The sequence below is a fragment of the Chroicocephalus ridibundus genome, chromosome 6 (genome assembly GCF_963924245.1).
Source record: "Chroicocephalus ridibundus chromosome 6, bChrRid1.1, whole genome shotgun sequence".
Classification (NCBI taxonomy): Eukaryota; Metazoa; Chordata; class Aves; order Charadriiformes; family Laridae; genus Chroicocephalus; species Chroicocephalus ridibundus.
Window position 1 is genome coordinate 1,770,316 of NC_086289.1, and position 19,685 is coordinate 1,790,000.

The window sequence follows — 19,685 nt, forward strand, 5'->3', positions numbered from 1 at the left end:
CCGCCAAAACAAATATTATTTTTGAATCTTTCATTATCTTGGTCTCTGGAAATGGGCTGGAGCAGCATGTGTGGGCATTAGCCGCTGCCCGGCCAGCTGTCGTGCCTGGCTGCGCCCCGGCTCAATGTCAGACCTTCAAAGCGCGGCGAGGCCGAGCCCGGGGAAACTCGATAGCGCAGAGGAACCCAATTCCGGGCGAAAAAGCACCGAGCTGTCTTCTGCCAGTGGGGTTTTTTCTTTTTTTCTTTTCTTTTTTCCCTTTTTTCGTGTTTTTTTTTTTTCTTTTTCTTTTCTTCTTTTTCTTTTCTTCTTTTTCTTTTTTTCTTTTGTCTCTAGAGACAGATCCTGCGACACCTGTATTTTCACACCTCCTCTTGCGCGCGGTGTCTCCCCTGGTCCCCGCTGGCGGGCAGGGGACAGGCCCCAGCGGCGGAGAGGGACGAACCCAACCGGAGCCCTCCTGTTTCTGGGCGTTATTTTATTTGGTATGTAATTTAAAAAAAAAAACCAAACCAAACCAAACCAAAACAAGGTTTTTGCCAATTGCTGCTGCTGCGGGAGCGGGTCCTGGCAGCGGAGGAGCCCCGTCCCCTGCGCCGGGGCGCCCTCTGTCGGGCAGCGCGGGCACCGCTGCCTCTCCCTGCCCATCCCTGCCTGTCCCCCGCTTATCCCCGCCTCTCCCTGCCTGTCCCATCCCTGCCTGTCCCATCCCTGCCTGTCCCTGCCTGCCCCATCCCTGCCTGCCCCATCCCTGCCCCATCCCTGCCTGCCCCATCCCTGCCTGTCCCTGCCTGCCCCATCCCTGCCTGCCCCATCCCTGCCCCATCCCTGCCTGTCCCATCCCTGCCTGTCCCATCCCTGCCTGCCCCATCCCTGCCCCATCCCTGCCTGTCCCGTCCCTGCCTGCCCCATCCCTGCTTGTCCCATCCCTGCCTGTCCCATCCCTGCCCCATCCCTGCTTGTCCCATCCCTGCCTGCCCCATCCCTGCTTGTCCCATCCCTGCCTGCCCCATCCCTGCTTGTCCCATCCCTGCCTACCCCATCCCTGCCTGACCCATCCCTGCCTGTTCCTGCCTGTCCCATCCCTGCCTGTCCCTACCTGTCCCTGCCCATCCGGTGCCCTCCGTCCCCGCTGCAGAAACTCGGAGCCAGACCAGGATTTGGCGAAAAAGCGGGTGTTTGCCTTGGAAAGGTGTCACCGCCTGGAACCCCGCGCTCAGCGTCACCCTACCTGCGACACCAGAGACACAGCCCTGAAAAAGCAAATGCCTGCAGAAAACCAGCGCGGGATGTAAATGGGAGAAAGGTTAAAGTTTACGTTTGCTACCGTGTTCTTTTGTTGGTGGCATGTATTATAAAAAAAAAATAAAATACACCCAAACTGTACATATTATAAGGCTATATTTTTATCTCGGGGTTCTGGTGACACGTACAAACCACTTGAGCTTTGCTTTCGTGGTTTATATTGCCACCAGAAACCCTTGATAAAAATACAGCTTTATATTGTACAGTTGGGTATAGTTTATTTTCTCCATATATCATATACCGTGTTTTATTTATAAACATACACAAAGACACTTGCACATGCAAAGCAGTTTTTTTATTGAAGTAATTCCGAGATATCAATAATGCTATATTAACTAACGCATCGTAACACAATAATTTCTCGGTTAGCAGCGGCCTTTCTAAAGAGACATCTATGAAAATATGATAAAACACATAAAAAAATCAGTATTTCCATGTTAGAATTTACGATTCCCATACTGAAAATTTCAGCTCCTGGTGGCTCGCACTTGCAGAGAACCCTGCTTAAACCACCTCCAAACTTGGCTTTAACATCTCTTCAACACTCGAATCCTTTCTACGGAGAGGCTACGGGAAACAAAGCTTCGCCTAACAGAGAAACGCGAAAAATCTAAAGGAAAAAAAATAATCAAAGGACGAAAGGAAACGTGCTGCTGATAAAGAGGCAACTACGGTGAGCTTGTCAAGATTTCGCCCAACTCGCGCTAATCAAACTGCTTATTTAAAATATAGTTTTCATACAACTTGCCAGCAGCTTCTCTTGGCCGCTTTTCGCGCCACTCACAGGGGCAAAAATTTGATTCCCGTCTTTAGGAATTGAAAAGAAAAGCCGGGAAGAAGCAGCTGAACAGCCGCTGGCTTTTGCATCCATCCCGGCGCGTTCCGTCACCTCCCGTCGGGGTAAATCCCAGCTCGGCGGGGCAGGGACGAGCATTCGCGACGTCCCTCCCACCCCCTTATCCCTGCTTTAATGGACATTAAAAATAGAACAAAACAGGACTGGGGATGGGAACAAAAATCCATGCACAACAGGCCTGGACGGCTGCAGTCATTCTGCTGTAAAATGTAAAAACAAGAAAGGGCAGACGAGCTGCATCCCCCAGGACGCATCCCGCTTTTTTAATATAGTGGTGCCACCACACATTTCACTTCGGATGTTGCATTATATTTCTGTGTCACTCAAATATTTACCATTTTCCTGAATTCTGCTGGGTGCTCGGAGAGCTTGTTATAAGCCAAGTGGCGGCGGCGGTGCGTCTGGGCTGGTTAGCAGCTGTGGCTGAGCCGCATCAATATGCGATCTTCTCCTTCTGGAGCTTCTCGTGCGACAAAAGCCACTCTTTCATAAGGTTTCCTCCTCCGTAGTGGCCGCTCCGCCCACTGCTGCAAATCACCCTGTGGCACGGGATTATAATCGGGATCTGCAAAACACACAAAAATAAGGAAGGGAGCAAAGGGTGAGGGAAAACGCCCAGAAATCCACCACTGAACCAGGAGCCGTCGGCCGCCAGACCAGGAGGGACAGGGATGGAAGGAGCCACGTCGAGGACCACCCTGGTGGAGCGTTGGCCATGGCCAAGGACGGCAGTGGTGGCACCGGGGCCATTCCTGTCTGTAACAGTGGTGAGCACTGGGAAGATCAACCCAGTTCTTAGGAAAAAATAAGTATGCATGGAAATTTTAATATATAAAAATGATGTGAAGTGTTGGAAGTGTAACACCCATAGGACTTGGGGGTGCTGGGGGATGAGAAGCTCAACACGACCCGGCAACGTGCGCTGGCGGCCCAGAACCCCCCTGAAGCCTGGGGCAGCAGGGCCAGGGGGGGATTCTGCCCCTCTGCTCCGCTCTGTGAGACCCCCCTGCAGCGCTGCCTCCAGCGCTGGGGCACCAACAGCAGAAGGACACGGAGCTGTTGGAGCGGGGCCAGAGGAGGCCCCGGAGATGCTGGGAGGGCTGGAGCCCCTCTGCTGTGGGGACAGGCTGAGAGAGCTGGGGGGGTTCAGCCTGGAGGAGAGAAGGCTCCGGGGAGACCTTCCAGCCCCTGCCAGTCCCTCAAGGGGCTCCGGGAAAGCTGGGGAGGGACTCTGGAGCAGGGAGGGGAGCCATGGGATGAGGGGGAACAGTTTTAAATTGAAAGAGGAGAAATTTAGACTAGATATAAGAAGGAAATGTTTTACGCTGAGGGCAGTGAGCCCCTGGCCCAGGTTGCCCAGAGCAGCTGTGGCTGCCCCATCCCTGGAGGGGTTCAACGCCAGGTTGGACGGGGCTTGGAGCAACCTGGGCTGGTGGGAGGTGTCCCTGCCCAGGGCAGGGGGTGGCACTGGGTGGGCTGGAAGGTCCCTTCCAACCCAAACCATTCTGTGACTCTCTATATATAATCCCATATACAACCCCCCCTATACAAAATCTCTGCAAGAAGCTGATGTTCCTGCCCCACGCCACCCCCTCCAGCAGCTCAGGGTGGGTGACGAGGCCCCGCAGAGCCCAGAGACAGAGAAGGACGGGCTGACAGAGGTACGGGACCACCATTAATTATCATCCCGGGATTAGGAGAGGCCGCATTCCTGGGGGAAACCAGAGCACCGAGAAGAAGCGCTTGCAGGATGGAGCTTCCCGCGCCCCGCTCCCCCGGCAGACTCTCCTCCTCTCCCCACAGCACCTCTCCGCGCGCCGCTGAAAAATCCTGGAGAAGAACAAGGCGCTATTTATTATTTAACAGCGAGTCAATCCAAAATGGGTTGTGAATTTTTAAAACCTACAACAGGAGCGAGTTAATTCACACCTAACCAATTCAAGAACTTTTTTTTTTTTTTTTTCCCTCCTGCCTTCTACTTTGTATCATTTATAGCCAAATGTCACGGATTCTGAAAAATCAATGCAAGAAGTTACATAATGGACTGATAATGTAGAGAAGTACATAAACGCGGGGTGTTTTTTTTTTATTTTTTTTATTACAGGTGATTATCATAGTTGAAGTACACACCATAAAAAATGCAATACATCATCTCTAATCACGCCGTATGTGTTTTGGTAACTGCATAGTAACTCGATTGCAATGATAGAGCTGTGAAAACAATAACTCACTAAAAAGTGCAGTTTTCACAAATTTGGGTATTTTAAGTCAGAGAGTATAATTTATTTATATATAGACACGCAGACAAATTAAGTACTTCACACTGACTTATTTTAATCCCAGTTAATAGTTATTTCAGTACCGTTCAAGCTGTGCCTGGGACACAGAGACCCCAAAGCGAATGGCCAGCTACTGGCCAGACCTTTGTAAATTGGGGTTTTTGGGGGGGATTCTTTTGTTTTTGTTAGGTAATTTCAATGGCTGGCATTTAAAACCTCGGCCTGAGCCCACAGGCTATCACTTTAAATGGGAATACACACAGGTGCTTGTTGTTAATCAAGGTTTAATAAAAAATGCTTCTAATAGCTGCTTTATCTGGAGCTGGCGATGCCACAAGTGAATTATACACCCGTGACAAACTCCAGTGAGTACCAACAAAATCCTTACTCCAGCCCGTGCCATCCCGCGCTTGCTTTATGGCTTCTTTAAAGAAGTTGGGTTTCTGCAAGCGTTGTGCTGTTTTGGGGTGTCTCCGTCTTTCCAACCCACGTGCACGGGTTACTACAGGCAGATTTTCTTGAGTGACAAAGCCATAACAAGCCACAATAATACATTATAAAAAATCTCCAATGTTAATTTGCAATTTTTAAATATATATAGAGTAAATCAGGATATTTTGACGGTAAGGCTATAAATCTGGCTACAGACAGGGCCAAACCCTCTTTCTGAGCCAGTTCCCTGCAAGACACTCGAACCTGGGGGGTCCTTGCTCTGGGGAATTTCGTGAGTTGATGGCTTCTCCTGCTAAATTTTGCGAGAAAATGGAAGGTGTGCCCAAATGGGGGAAAAAAAGGACTTTACTTTCAGGTGGCGGGAGCCGGCACACCACGCAGGGTCTTGGATGGTCCCAGGTCGGCGCGGGAGCCGTTCACAAACTCAGGGATGTGCAGCTGAGGGTCACCATCGTGCAAGAAGAGGAAGGTTTGCAATAAATGCAGCTTTTTTCCATGCCCGAAATAAAGAATTTCATACCGCATCTGTCCTAACACATGTGAGCGCCCGTACATCACCCTCCGCAGCATCGGATGGAAAAGAAAACGTGGTACAAAGGCTGTATCAGCGCCGTAATTTAGAAATATTGAATATTGCTTCAGTTTGGCTTAATTGTGGTGACAACTTTCAGGCTCCTAAAATAATTAAACCTGCTAAAATTTATTAGGGCCCTAAGGACATTTTAGAGGGAGTACTACCCTAGTCTGGAGCTTTAATGCCTCGGCTACATTTAATGTAATTTTTATCAATAACCAAGCAGCTCATAATATTATAGCTCCGCTGAAATCTTCACGCTGTGAAATCTAATTCATCTCATACGCGAATCCATCACTTACACACACCCTACCTCCAACGCTACGAAACTTCCAAACCCACAGATTTGTCTCCAACAACAACAACAACAAAAAAATAAACATGAAGGGACCCTCAGATCAATAACGGAGTCCCTCTGATTCGGGCACCGGCTGAATATTTTCTCCAACTTTGCTTTTGTTCTTCTGGGGAGAGGCCCACAAGGGAAAGAGCTTGTTTTCACTCGCAGCCTCATCAATACCTAAATCCTGGTGAACAAGTGACACTGAGAAGCTGTAATCAATAGCTCCCTGTGCGTTTTTTCTTCTGGTCAAATGGTTCAGCGCTACTGACAGCCCTGACACTCGGAACATGATGCTAAATCTTTATCAACAGCCATCTGGGTGAGTGGCAGAACAAGGCTGGGGCGGTCATTAACGCTCGTGGCAATCTGTGAATAAACTAACTCCTCGAGAACGCGTTTGTTTAGGGAAGAGGGAAAAAAAAAAAAAAAATGGTGGGGAAAAAAACCTCCCCGCGCGAGGCATCGATCGCCTTTGAAGTGCATTTAGCAAATTCCGTCGGAGGATGGAGCGCGGCCGCGCTCCGCTCGTTAGGAGTTTTCCGTTGGAGGCGCGGGAAACCTGCCCGTCCCCGTCCCACCACCCTGCGGAGGGGCTGGGGACCGCCAGAACCTGCCCAACTGTCAACACCCGGCCAGCCGGAATGGAAACAGCTGAAATACCCCCTTACAACACGCAACGAGAAGCACCACGCTTCACAAATAAACCACCTTTCGGTTTGCTCATGTCCCGTGCCTTTTTCTCCCCCTCTCCCTCGACAGAAGCGAGGTGTCCCAGCCTGGGGCCCGGGCTGTTGTTGGCCACCCCCGGAATTAACGCACAATTAGTTTTAGGTGTCCCCAACGTTTCACATCCATACTTCTAAATGCCCCGTTACTCCTTCTCCGACGATCTCCGACGTTTAAAACATTTTGGCTGAATACTACCCTTGGCGTAGGACGGAGGGACAGCAGCGTCCAGTCGCACACTTGGCTGGGCTTTAGCCTAAAGCGTAACACAACCGTGAGAAGATAAAAAACAACGTACGCCGCTACGACCGCCGTCAACAGAGCGCTGAAGACGTCTTATTTAAGGCACAGAACAGTCATTTAGGATGGCCTTGGACTAATCAGCCCAACATTCGCCATTTCCCATGAGTCTCTGTGATTTCTTTTTGATCCTCCTATAGTAGTCTAATGAGATTTTTAATTGAACTTTATGGGTTCCCTTTGAGGACCACAGACCTTGCAATCAATCTGAACCGCAGTAAACTATTTGAAGTTTTTCTTGCGAAAGGTGAGCCAGCCCCGCCATGTCCTTGGCATAAATTGAGGCAAAGATGTCGCACCTTTCAGCTGCTGCTGGCACCTATTCCACCTTCTCATAAAGTTGAAGGTCATCGTATGAATTATGTGAAGCAACCCAACTACAAAGGGAAACCTGTGGAACGCGCGCGTCCAAAATTAAAGACCAACCACTGATCTCTAGAAGGCAGAAATGTTCTGGTATTTTGTGGGAAAAGGTGAGATACTGCATTATATCAACGTGCGTGAGCAACAAAGCAATGCCAGGCTTGGTTTTACTTCAAATGCTCGTTTTTACTGTTATTACTGTCCCCATTAAATCATGTTTATGATGTAGTCATCATGTTTATAATTTAGTCCTTTAATCACAGGAAGCATCTCAAGGTGCAAACATATTCTGATTTTGCTGTTTTGCACAGCTTCTGCCCCAGTCCTTAACAGAAATACTCACTTTTATTTCACATGCCCAACAAAAGCATTCACTAGTTTCAGCTTCTCCCCTGCAGACAAAAATCACTAATCTGCTGCTTAACAAAACACTGTCTTTCTGGAAGAATGTCAAAGTGATTGCTCCTCAAAGCCAGTGTTTCTCGCCCAAAGCCGGGGCTGGACGTGCGGCAGTTGTTACTGCCACCGCTCTTTGCCTTCTGCGCCGGGACGTTAATGATGCCGCAGCCCAGACGACGTGTCCCGTTTAACGAACTGTTTAGTTAGATTCAAAGCTCAATATCTCATCTGATAAACCGACTGTAAGCGTGTTTATACACGCGCAAGGTTCCCGGGCACCCTACGATTCTAGGCAGGTAGCACACTGCCACAGGAACTCCCACCATCTCCAGTGGGTTTAAGCCTCTAAGCTCAATAAAGAAGTACACCCTCATATTTTAAGCGTATATCAGATTTTCCTATGAAACAGTACATAGGAGCAGCATAAAGCTACGTTTCGTCAATACACTGTATTGTACTTGACAATACAAACTATTTTAATATGATGGAATGCTTTCCAATATAATATGGTGTACATTAAGATAAGGCAATACAATGCAAACCTACAGGAAACAGTTCTCAAAGAATAACAATAGAGTGTTGTGCAAAAGGATATGTAATTGCTAGCGCCTAGAAATGTACCCAGCTTTGCCCTCAGGCTGCAGTGGAGCAGCAGCATCCAAAGTAGCGGTAACAGCAGGTTGTGGTGTGAAAATTCCTGCTTTTTCCCCTGTGAGGAAGGATGAAAATAGTTCTGAAAATACACAGCAAAGCCACTGCAATTTTTTTTTAAACGGGGTCCTATCTTATTATTCTTATTTCCCATCCCATACTTCGGCTGCAGTGTTTTCTGTCCCCAGCAGAAAATTTTTAAGCATGTTATAGATAATAACGTATAGCTTTAGGGAAAAAGAGCTGTATTAATAGAATACCGCCCCAATATTTCACAATAGAAAGCTGCTGATAAAAAATAATCAGTACTGTAATGACGGCCCTGCCTGTTCCAAAACACATTTTTATCACTACACATCTCCGGTAGTTAATCTGTGATTTCATGCGTATTCCGCACGCAAACACACACATCGTCCTTTTGTACTTCAATGCGAGCACCTATTCACTGTGTTTCTTGTTATTTCCCATAGAAATCTTTACATGGTCCTTCAGACCTATGAGGCAGAATGTGCAGGTCGACTATGCGTAATATGCAGGTTGATTTTATGAATGAGGAGAAATAGAAAGATAGCATGTGGAACTGCAAAAAAATCCTCACCTTTATTATGTCTGTATGTAAAGCCACCGGCTCTCCTGAAAACGGATTTTCTAACCCACTTTGCAACTACACGTTGCAGTCTCGTATGTACCTTATTACAGGACCTACCGAGAGGACGGAATGTAAAAACAACAGAGGAGGTGAAAGATTACGGCAGGTGTAACGCTGGAGAGGAGGAGAGGAATTCGGGTACGGAAAGGCACGTGTTGCCCAGGGCAAGTGGTAATGAGGCAAAATATGTTGGAGCCAAAAAGGCCACCGTGATGTTAATAGAAATCAAAGTTTTTTATTGTGGCCTTTCGGTACATAAAGCGGGGGCTTATAAGACAGATGACGACAAACTTTTTAGCATGGCCTGTTGTGATAGGACAAGGGGGAATGGCTTTAAACTAAAAGAATGAGTATTTAGACTAGATGTAAAGAAAAATTTTTCTACGGTGAGGGTGGTGCGGCACTGCAACAGAGGTGGGAGATGCCCCATCCCTGGAAACATTCCAGGCCAGGTTGGACGGGGCTCTGAGAAACTCGGTCTCGTTGAAGATGTCCCTGCCCATGGCAGGGGGTTGGACTAGATGGCCTTTAAAGGCCCCTTCCAATCCAAACCCTACGATTCCAAATTCAGCTCCAAAATTCTATGATTCTATACATGATTTAAAATCCCTCCTCTTCCACATTTCCAAAACCTTACCCACGCCAGAGAGGATGGACTGCTGTTAGCACGACCAAAGCTACTCACACCCTGTCCAAATGGGGTCCATGTTGGGGGATAAAAGACTTCCCTCGCCTCAGAATATATGAGAAAGTGTGCGAACAACAAAGTGTGTAGAGGCTGATGAATTAAAAGAAGCGCAATGTTTCTTTTTCAAATCTAACACCATAAATGGTAGGGAATAAATCACATTAAACTGGGTTGTGCATTATTGCTGATTAAAAACACTTACTGACCTTATTACTCATGGTAGACCAGTTTTCATAGCAGATAAATTTAATCTAATGACATTTAGCCCGCAAAGCTCTCTAAATCCACCGTCTTCCATCAACTTTATTTAAAAGTTGACACGAACTTACGGGGTTGCTCCTCATGGCTCCTCCCACCGCTCTCGCCGCTCTGCTGTTGCCCGCCAGCTCCGCTAACCGCTTGTAGGAAACGGCCTCTCCAAACTTCACGTCTCTCAACAGGGTCCGCAACACTTGTCCGGTGAAGGAATCTGCACAGAAGAGGAAGCGAGCGCAGTTTGTACGCGCGGCTGGAAAAACCCGAGATGAAATATTCAAAAAACCCAACGCGAAGCGGAGTCTCAATAGCAGCTCTCTAATTTAAATTTCAACAGCCCCGATGCACCGTCCTGTTATTGTGTCCTATATTACTACATTTAAATACATGATTATTAGAGAGAGCGCTTGAAGTAACCGATCACTATAAAAAAAGGATTTAAGGCTTTGATTTTCCTATATTTTTAATTTGCTTCGAGTACAATTATCCTGTTAACTCATACAATGTGGTTTTTCCATTAAATTGGCAGAGTATAAATTAGCATAGAGTCAAATTAAAAAGGGAAGGAATAACCGGCTCTACCTATTTTACAAAGCCCTGGCATCTCCAGCTAATTTCCAACTTCAGCTGGGACGCGCGGCAGAAGAAGCCCTAGAGCCAGCGGACTCGGTATTACCCTGCCTGACTGCATTTTATAGCCGAGACCCCCGAGCTACTGCTCAGCGCCGCAGCCATTACCCAACGTAAGGACTCGCTGTGACCTTGGGCGTACGGCACAGCCCTAACGATACCGGGCGCTGGGGAAAAAAGCCAAAAAAAAGAAAGAAAGAAAGAAAAAAAAAGAAATAATGTATCTCCCATTATTTTAATTTTAATTCGCCAGCAAATTGCTTCTAAGTGTTCCAATTGCTGCAATAATGAATAAGCAAACGCACCAGGACCAGCTTTCTCCGGCATCTCAGGGTTTTCCCTTCCCAAGCCGGGATTATTTTACAGGAAGAAAAAGCCGTAGTCGCGTTTGGATTTTAGTCGGGTTGAACACCTATTGCTCTGCCAAGGCACTCGTAAAAGCTTTGAAGATCTACATGGTGAATAACTTACGGAGAGGAGCAAGCTGGCAAATGAAAAAAAAAAAGGAAAAAGGAAAAAAAAAGGAAAAGAAACCCGTTCCCCCAGCTGAGAGCTTCAGTCTCCTGCTTTGGCAGAGAAACAAACTGATTAAAAACATTTTCTTTCTTTAGTTGTCAAAAAAGACATTGATTACGTTACATAGGAACATAGCGAAACGTGATTTTGTTCTTAAAGGAAACCCATACACCATTATGTGTGTGTTAAATAATAAAAATCACTTCTTAACTGAAGGGAATGATAATCACTTCATTGAAAAAATCTGTTTAGTCTTTATTATAACATTAAGCAAATTAAACATCAGCATAATCCAGGTGATACGAGAAAAGGGTCATCAAAGAAATTAACTTTGTTGTTCATTAATTTACATGGATTAGTAGAGGGCAAAGAGATAGCAAATCTGCTCTAGTTTTTTATGATATAATTTCAAACTGTACACCATTTGTGGCAGTAGGGTGACTTTGGGGTTAATCAGACTGATTTGTCCTTTTAATTGCTTTCTATTCAAAGAAAATTCATTAGATAATGTTCTCTTCAAAATTCATGAATCAATTTAACTGAAGAAACCACATTAACAGCTTTGGGTTCATTAGCACAAGCAGTTGTGTTACTCGCTGATTGCTAGGAGGGTTTCCTTAGGCAAACAGATTTTGTTTACTGTGATTCCTTCAGAAAGGTTTGTTTCAAATCAAATTGTTCCTTCTTATTTTTTTAACCTTCTTTTTAAGCCGGCAAGATGAGTGTTAACCTCGCCTGCTCAGGGGTCTCGGGGAATTACTGCCTGATGTCATCTTCTAAATCAACGAAGTGACTGCGCGTCGCCGGGGCCCGAGTCCAAAAAGTCCCCTTTTTTGCCCTCTTTTTTGGCAGGACGTGATGGAGCCGTGACTTTCGGAAACCTTTCGGAATAGGAGGGGAAGCGGGGGCAGCTCCAGAGTCGTCGTCCCCCAGCAATACCACCCCTGTGCCAAGCGATGCCCGAATTATTGGGGACCTTTCCACAGGCTGAGAGAGGGACAGAGATGACCCTCCTCTGACAAGCCGGGGCAGAGATTATCCTCCCTCCACAGCCACCGGACATTTTTCATGGGAGAACATCTACTGTCTCTGCACCCACATAAACCACTCGAAGTTATAGTTCAGAAGAATGAAATATTTAGCAATCATGCACATCATTTTACAAATGTATCTGAAAACTCAATTTCATCCTGTAGGGAGCAAATGCATTAATTAGTTTAAGCAGCTCTAAGAGACGGTGCCAAATACTGTTATTAAACTGTCTGCAAGTGTGAGTGCCTGTAAGCATAACCTGCCCAAATTAGATGGCTGAACTTTCACCAATTTTCAGCGTGTGCCAACACTTTACGCTGTTAAATATCATTATGAAGTGCTGTAAAATACGCACATAAAAATTAACACACACACACACACAAATTCTCTCACTACGTACCTCCGCGAGCTGAGGACGCCCACGTCATTCCGGAGTGGCAGATGCCAGCAGAGCGATGGCTGGACTGAACCACATCATCGGAATGGGAAGAGCAGAGGTTTTCTCTGTCCTCTGCTCCCACCTACACTGTCCGTACTCCCTCCCTATGACCAGGCTCTGGACTGTCCTCTTGCCAAGGAACACGTGTTACGGCCAACAACCTGTGTTGCTAGACGCTACTTCTCATTTAAATCAGATTTTACATCCAAATACATACCACACCACCCTGGGAGGGCAGGGGTGAAGGTGGACTGAAGGATGGGGAAGGGACAGACCTGCAACTGAGTTGGGTTTTGAGGTCTCCACAGCCCTGAAGACCCATTCCCACCTCCAGCTGCTACGTCCATAGCACTCGGGGACCGCAAGGGTAGTTGGGAGGGTTTCATAGAATCAAAGAATGGTTTGGGTTGGAAGGGGCCTTTAGAGACCACCCAGCTCCACCCCCCTGCCCTGGGCAGGGACACCTCCCACCAGCCCAGGTTGCTCCAAGCCCCGTCCAACCTGGCCTTGAACCCCTCCAGGGATGGGGCAGCCACAGCTGCTCTGGGCAACCTGGGCCAGGGGCTCACCATCCTCAGAGTGAAACATTTCTTCCTTTTATCTCTTCTAAATCTTCCCTCTTTTAGTTTAAAGCCATTCCCACTTGTCCTGTTGCAACAGGCCCTGATAAAATGTTTGCCCCCAGCTTTCCTGGAGCCCCTTTAGGGGCTGGCAGGGGCTCTAAGGTCTCCCCAGAGCCCGCTCTTCTCCAGGCTGAACGGGTGATGGGTGAAAGACTTCTTGGATGCTTTCCTCCTACAGACACCACCACTGCATTACCCACTGGTCAAAACCCTCATTATCGCGCATTACCGCCAACCCTGCCAGGTGCGTGGCAAACTGGCAAAGCAATGCACCACCACGCCAAGGGCGGAGGCGCCAGGTCTGATCTGAAATTAGTATTTCCAGGTAAGTTACAAGCTGTTAAAAAGTAGGACATACCCCAAACCTCCTCTTAATGCCTAAATGCTTCAGAAGTCACTCGCAACAGCCCACTAGACTTATATATTACGTATATGTATCATATTAATATATTATCTATTTTTTTACTCTCTCTCTATTATATATTAATATACATATTATTTATATAATTACGTATTATTACTTAGACTACATATTCTTCATATAGACACATTACGCCCGTGGGAATAACAGAGTGAAAATCAAGTTTACGTCAACACCAACTGTATCATAACTTCTAGCTGAAGGCGTCAATTAGCACACAGAAATTCAGTCCTGCTCTACTATCCAGTAACGCCCTGCCAGAGCACTGACCGTGCCGCCCCGGGGCTCAGCGCCCGCGGCGGGCAGGACGGATGCTGGGGGCAGGACGGGGTGGGAGGAAGAGCGGAGTCACCATCGTTGGTGCCCTGCCGCCCCCCCCTGCTCCGTTCGTGGGGCACGAGGGGGTCGCGAGAGGCGCAGTCTGATTTCACATCCTCTTTCATCCTTCTGATTAAGAGCGGTTCAAGACAGGCCATTTTTTTCCCTGCTCCTCAACCCCGATTGCTGGGAACGTTAGTTTTTCTGTTTGTTGTGGTTTTTTTTTTTCTGGGATTTTTGGTTGTTTTCCTTTTGTTCTCCCCCCACCCCGCCCCCAAAAGGGTTTTTGCAAATGCAAAGAAACACTTATAAATACTCAGCCGTTCTCGCCAGCTCTTTCGCAGCCTGTCTGGGGTACCGCACAGACAACTTTATTGTTTGTTTTTACACTGATCAGTTTTCCCTGTTATCACTATTGGTAAAAAAAAAATAATAAAAAAAGTCAAGCGTAACACTGCAAAAACACTCCGATTTGTCTACAAAGCAGCAGTTCCCACAGGAGCACGAGCTTCCACCTCAGAAACATAATTTGGCTCTTGGACCTTGGAAGAACACAGTCATGTACAAACTGAAGAACTTTCACTGTGTAAACGGTTAATGCAAGCAAGAGTGCTAATTTTTAGCAATTTTGAAGCCCCTTCACTACGGAGCAGGCCGGTAAAGCCGTATCAAGGCTGTCACCTACCCAGCAAACTGAATAATAACCATCACCACCATCCCAGACTGAACTAGCACGGCGTATGTGAGAGAGACAAATGCTTGTCTAAGTCTCTTAACCGTTTAATTGTATTTTGCTCATGTTATGAGGCAGATCAAGAAATGCTTTCCTTCTACAATGTCTGCGAGTCCCTGACCATTGGTACTCTACGGTAAAAAATGCAATTACTAGCTGCTATTAAAGGCTTACTGGGAATATAGATTAGACCGTTCTGTGCTAGTGTATCCCCTAAAATAGCCCAAACATCTCACCGCGACAGAGACGAAGGACTGCTTGAAATCAGGGTGCTGCAACCATCTTGCCTAAGTCATTGAGAAAAGAATATGAAATTTCCTTGTTGCTGTCTGCACGCCTGATATCGAGATATTACAGAGACAGAATGTGCCCAACTGAAAATAATACACTTAAACTTTACCTTTATGATTGCCTAAACAGCCGAACCAAAGCAATGACCCTGGCCATTCTGAATGACCGAGCTTTATGAATGAAGACGCAAAAATAATCTAATTATTATGTCCCTGCCCAGGGCAGGGGGGTTGGAACTAGATGATCTTTAAGGTCCCTTCCAACCGAAACCACTCGATGATTCTATGATTCTATTTTAGAGTATCTGTTGCTGACTTTACAGAATCCATCCTCAACTTTATAGAAAAAAAAATGTATTTATAAAAATGAAAGTGACAAAAATTCCAGCAAAATCATATTCCAACAGGTAAATAATGGAGGGATTAGACAATTTATTTACCTGAATTCCACCTCTAGTTAATCCAAGACCTGCGAGAGCTCCTCTGTGCCCTTTATTATGGATATACAGTTAGACGAAAATTCCTCAGCTAAAAACGTGGCAATGCCATTTACAAGACACAGACCTAAAGGAAATCCCCCGCCTTAAAAGCATCAGCCGAAAATTATTTTTTTTTTAAAACATGTTTGCCAAAAACTTCCTTGCAGCGTTAAAATTCACTCGCTCATCAGGTCTGCTACTGAGCACAGACACACAGTGCCCTGCGCACCCATGTCCCCTCCTCACGCGCATCGTCTGAGCTCGTACCGGTGCCTGACGCGGGTTTCCACTCTGCCCCTGCCCAGCCTGGCTCCACCGAGGCTCTGCCCACCCCTCCAAAACCAACGTCTGTAAGTGGTAACCGTCACGTTGATCCTTTCCCACCAGCGCCCCATAATTGCATCGATCAGGCGACTCATGCGATAGTTTCCCACACTCTGTCTTATTTATGATTGCATTTAATTAGCTAAATTAATCATAGAATCATAGAATAGTTAGAGCTGGAAGGGACCTTAAAGGCCACCCAGTGCCACCCCCTGCCCTGGGCAGGGACACCTCCCACCAGCCCAGGTTGCTCCAAGCCCCGTCCAACCTGGCCTTGAACCCCTCCAGGGATGGGGCAGCCACAGCTGCTCTGGGCAACCTGGGCCAGGGGCTCAACACCCTCAGAGTGAAAAATTTCTTCCCAATATCTAAATCTCCGCTCTTTCAGTTGGAAGCTATTACCCCTCTTCTATCAATACTTATACCTTAAACATATCCCCTTCATCTCATTCAGATCTGACCCCATGGGACCGCTGGCCAAGAGGAGTTGGACCTCTCTGTGCCACCCTCCGCAGGGCAGAGCCACCGGACCGTCATGGACATCACACCTTGACTGCAGCCATATCACATTTTTTTACGATTTTATTTATTTACTTTATTATTTCTCACCAGCATACCCCTACTCAATGGATCATAACAATGAAGTTGTGTTTCTAGCGCGTATTTCTGTGGCACAACTAAAGGGTTGATATTCCCTCAAAACATGTTGCATTTTTCCACAATAAAGAAAACATTCTACATTCACTCTACATCTATCTTCAGATAAATTAAGGTCAACTGCAGTGCATTTCGACTACAGAACCATTCCAGTAGATGTCCGAAACTAATGTTCAAAAACTGAAAAGCCCAAACCACCCCAGCAGGCAGCACTGACAGCAGCTGAATTTCAGGGCTCCCTCCAACGCACGGTCTTTGGTGAAGGAAAGCCCTTGCAGCAGCCCCTGCAGTGCCCGTTTCTGCCCCAGCGCAAGCCCCGCTCCGCCTCCTCTACTATCTTCTGAATTTCTCTGCGCAAACACTTGCGTGAGCAAATAGAATCACAGAATCATAGGGTTGGAAGGGACCTCTGGAGATCATCCCATCCAACCCCCTGCCAGAGCAGGGTCACCCAGAGCAGGTGGCACAGGAACGTGTCCAGGCGGGTTTGGGATGTCTCCAGAGACGGAGACTCCACCACCTCTCTGGGCAGCCTGTGCCAGGGCTCTGCCACCCTCAAAGGGAAGAAGTTCCTCCTCATGTTTAGGTGGAACTCCCTATGTTCAAGTTTGTGCCCGTTACCCCTTGTCCTGTCCCCGGGCACCACTGAAAAGAGCCTGGCCCCATCCTCCTGACACCCACCCTTTCAGTATTTATAAGCGTTGATAAGATCCCCCTCAGTCGTCTTTTTTCCAGACTGAAGAGACCCAAATCCCTCAGCCTTTCTTCATAAGAGAGGTGTTCCAGCCCCCTAATCATCTCCGTAGCCCTTTGCTGTCCCCTCTCCAGCAGTTCCCTGTCCCTCTTGAACCGGGGAGCCCAAAACTGGACACAGCGCTCCAGGTGCGGCCTCACCAAGGCAGAGCCGAGGGGGAGGATGACCTCCCTCCACCTGCTGGCCACACTCTTCTCAGTGTCCCCCAGGATGCCATTGGCCTTCTTGGCCACAAGGGCCCATTGCTGGCTCTTGGTCACCCTGTTGTCCCCCAGGACTCCCAGGTCTCTTTCCACAGAGCTGCTCTCCAGCAGGTCACCCCCAGCCTGTCCTGGTGCAGGGGGTTGTTCCTCCCCAGGTGCAGCACCCTATGCTTGGCCTTGTTTGAAGACTTAATGCAATTCCAAACATCAGGGCATAAATACCGGGCAGCCCACGTTAAAGCCATTAGGGCAGACGAGAGCATTGGACGATGTCGCTCAGGTGTCACCTCGTGCTCTCCCACAGGGCACGATGTTCCCCTTCCTGAGCAGCACAGAAATGTGGGCTGGGGGGGTGTGTGCTTTGGCAATGCTTTTATGCCTATGTATGTATGTGTTTGCAATATGTAATATAACAAAAAAACCCCACAACTATAATTTATAAACATACTATACACCTGTATCACTTAAGTGAAAAATGTACCAATATGGTTTCTTTTAACATATATAACGTTCAGGTTGGCTCGCATTAAGTGGCCGAGCTACGTTAAAACCCAATTAATGGGAGCTGTTTCTGATCTGTAGTTTAACACAGTTTTAAATGCAGCTCCCTTCAGACTGCTGAAGGGGTTGTGGGGCCAAATTCTATCCTTAGAAGCCAGGAACTCTCCCTGGACCTCATCCAGCGGTATTTCTGCAGGTTAAACTCCCTGGAAGTCGGTGGGTGTTTTACTCCAGTGGTAACTGATACTCTGACCCATTTTTTTTTTTTTTGCCTTAACAGCAGTTTGCTACGCACTTGCAAGGGCAGACGATAGTTTTAGGGCGGATGGAAATGAGTTGATGCTCATCCCCTGTCTGTGGCGTGTCCAAACTTCCCCAGATCCCCACTTCCAAATTCAAACCCAAGGAAGGTTTTATGCAAACTCCTTAAGCATTAGCAACTTGACCCAAGCTAAATACCCACACCGGCCTTCGCCACGACATCCCCCAACAGGCTGGGGCTGGGTTTGGGAGCCCACGGACCGGTTCGGATGGAGGGAATTGCAAAGCACTTGAGAAGTCCCTCCTGGGCCCCGGCGCAGACCGTGCCCTTGCGCAGCGTCCCCTGCCAGGTGATCTGTGCAGCCGCCTGCAGCAGCCGTGCAGTTAAATGAAGGAGCCACCTAATTATCCTCTGAGCTGCAGGTAATACACCCGGCTGCAATTGCTACAGGAGAGGAGAACAAATGCTCTGGATGAAGGGACAGAGAAAATACCCGTCTCTTCCCAGCCAACAGGACGTGGCAGGCAAGTCTCACATTGCTGAGGGGGGTGGAGGTAAGCAGAAAAACAATTTATTTTTCTCTGCCACCGGTTCTATGCCGATTCCTGAGAATCCAACCCATTTTCCTGCACTAAGGTTTCCCTACCACACCTGTACTCAGAGATCCAGACAGCCGCCTCCTCCTCCTCCTCCTCCCCAGCACTGTTTCCCTACATTCCCTTTTTTCCCTGCCACTACCCCAGTCGCCGTTGGGCCCAAGGACGCTAAATCAAACCATAAACAGAAGCATCTTTATTTAACTGCTGTTACCGACTCGTAACGACCTGCAGCGGGCATCTCCCCATGTCTCAGCCTCCTGTAAGTCCCCGTGGGTGGAAAACCCCAAGTTCCTTCTTGAGCTTCACTCTCCTGTTTTGATCACCCAAGTTGTGTCACTTGTGAATTACTGAATGAGGAAGTTCAGAGGGACAAGCCCCCTCACCGCGCGTGTAAATGATGCACGGCCTCCTCACCGCAGCGTGCTGGAGCCCAGCGCTCTTCATCCCCACCCGCGTTAAAAACGGGCGCCTCCTTCCATCGAGAAACCAACCAAACAAGGGCGACGCTGGATGAAAACGGCTGCAAAAACGTTCAATAAATAGTTTCCCCCAGAGTTTCTCACCACCCCAACCCTTTCAGCGCACAGCGGGAGGTGACGACACCCCCGGCCATGGTGTTCTCCATCCACATCTTTCCCGCGCCAAAGCTGCCGCTGGAGACCCAACGCCGCCGAATTTTTCACCTGCACGAATATTCCAATCAACACCCAAGCTGCGAAAATGCCTCCCGCTTCCGTTTTCCATGTTTCAGCCATCGAGCAGATTTAAGAAAATGGGTACCGCGAAGAGTTAAGGCCGCATCTCCTCATTTAAGGCACCCAGAAAGCCCAGCCAGGTTCGGCGTTACTTCACTCTCATGAATATAAATGCTCCGACGATCTCGGGCTCGTTCTCGGCGCACGGGAACGCAATCTCATACCTCATCTTGCCGGGAAGTATTGCAGCATGAGCCTCCAGAAACGAGTCCTTTGCCTGGCGGAGGTGCGGGGGGCGACGGGCTCTCCCCAGGTGAGGCTCGGTGAGGCCCAGCAGGCACAAAACCCACCCCCAGCACCAACGCTTA

General features: G+C 47.9%; 1 protein-coding gene across 2 annotated transcripts in view; it reads right to left on the reverse strand.

The window, feature by feature from the left end:
* Positions 1-1,597: 1,597 nt before the first annotated feature.
* MGMT (O-6-methylguanine-DNA methyltransferase) overlaps positions 1,598-19,685 on the reverse strand; it is a 172,629-nt gene continuing 154,541 nt past the window's right edge. For both annotated transcript variants that reach the window (XM_063338462.1, XM_063338461.1), the window contains exons 5-6: positions 9,916-10,055; positions 1,598-2,726 (exon numbers count right to left, since the gene is read on the reverse strand). In XM_063338462.1, the coding sequence (XP_063194532.1) occupies positions 2,595-2,726; positions 9,916-10,055 (272 nt within the window). In that variant the 3' untranslated portion in view covers positions 1,598-2,594. The remainder of the gene's footprint in view (positions 2,727-9,915; positions 10,056-19,685) is intronic.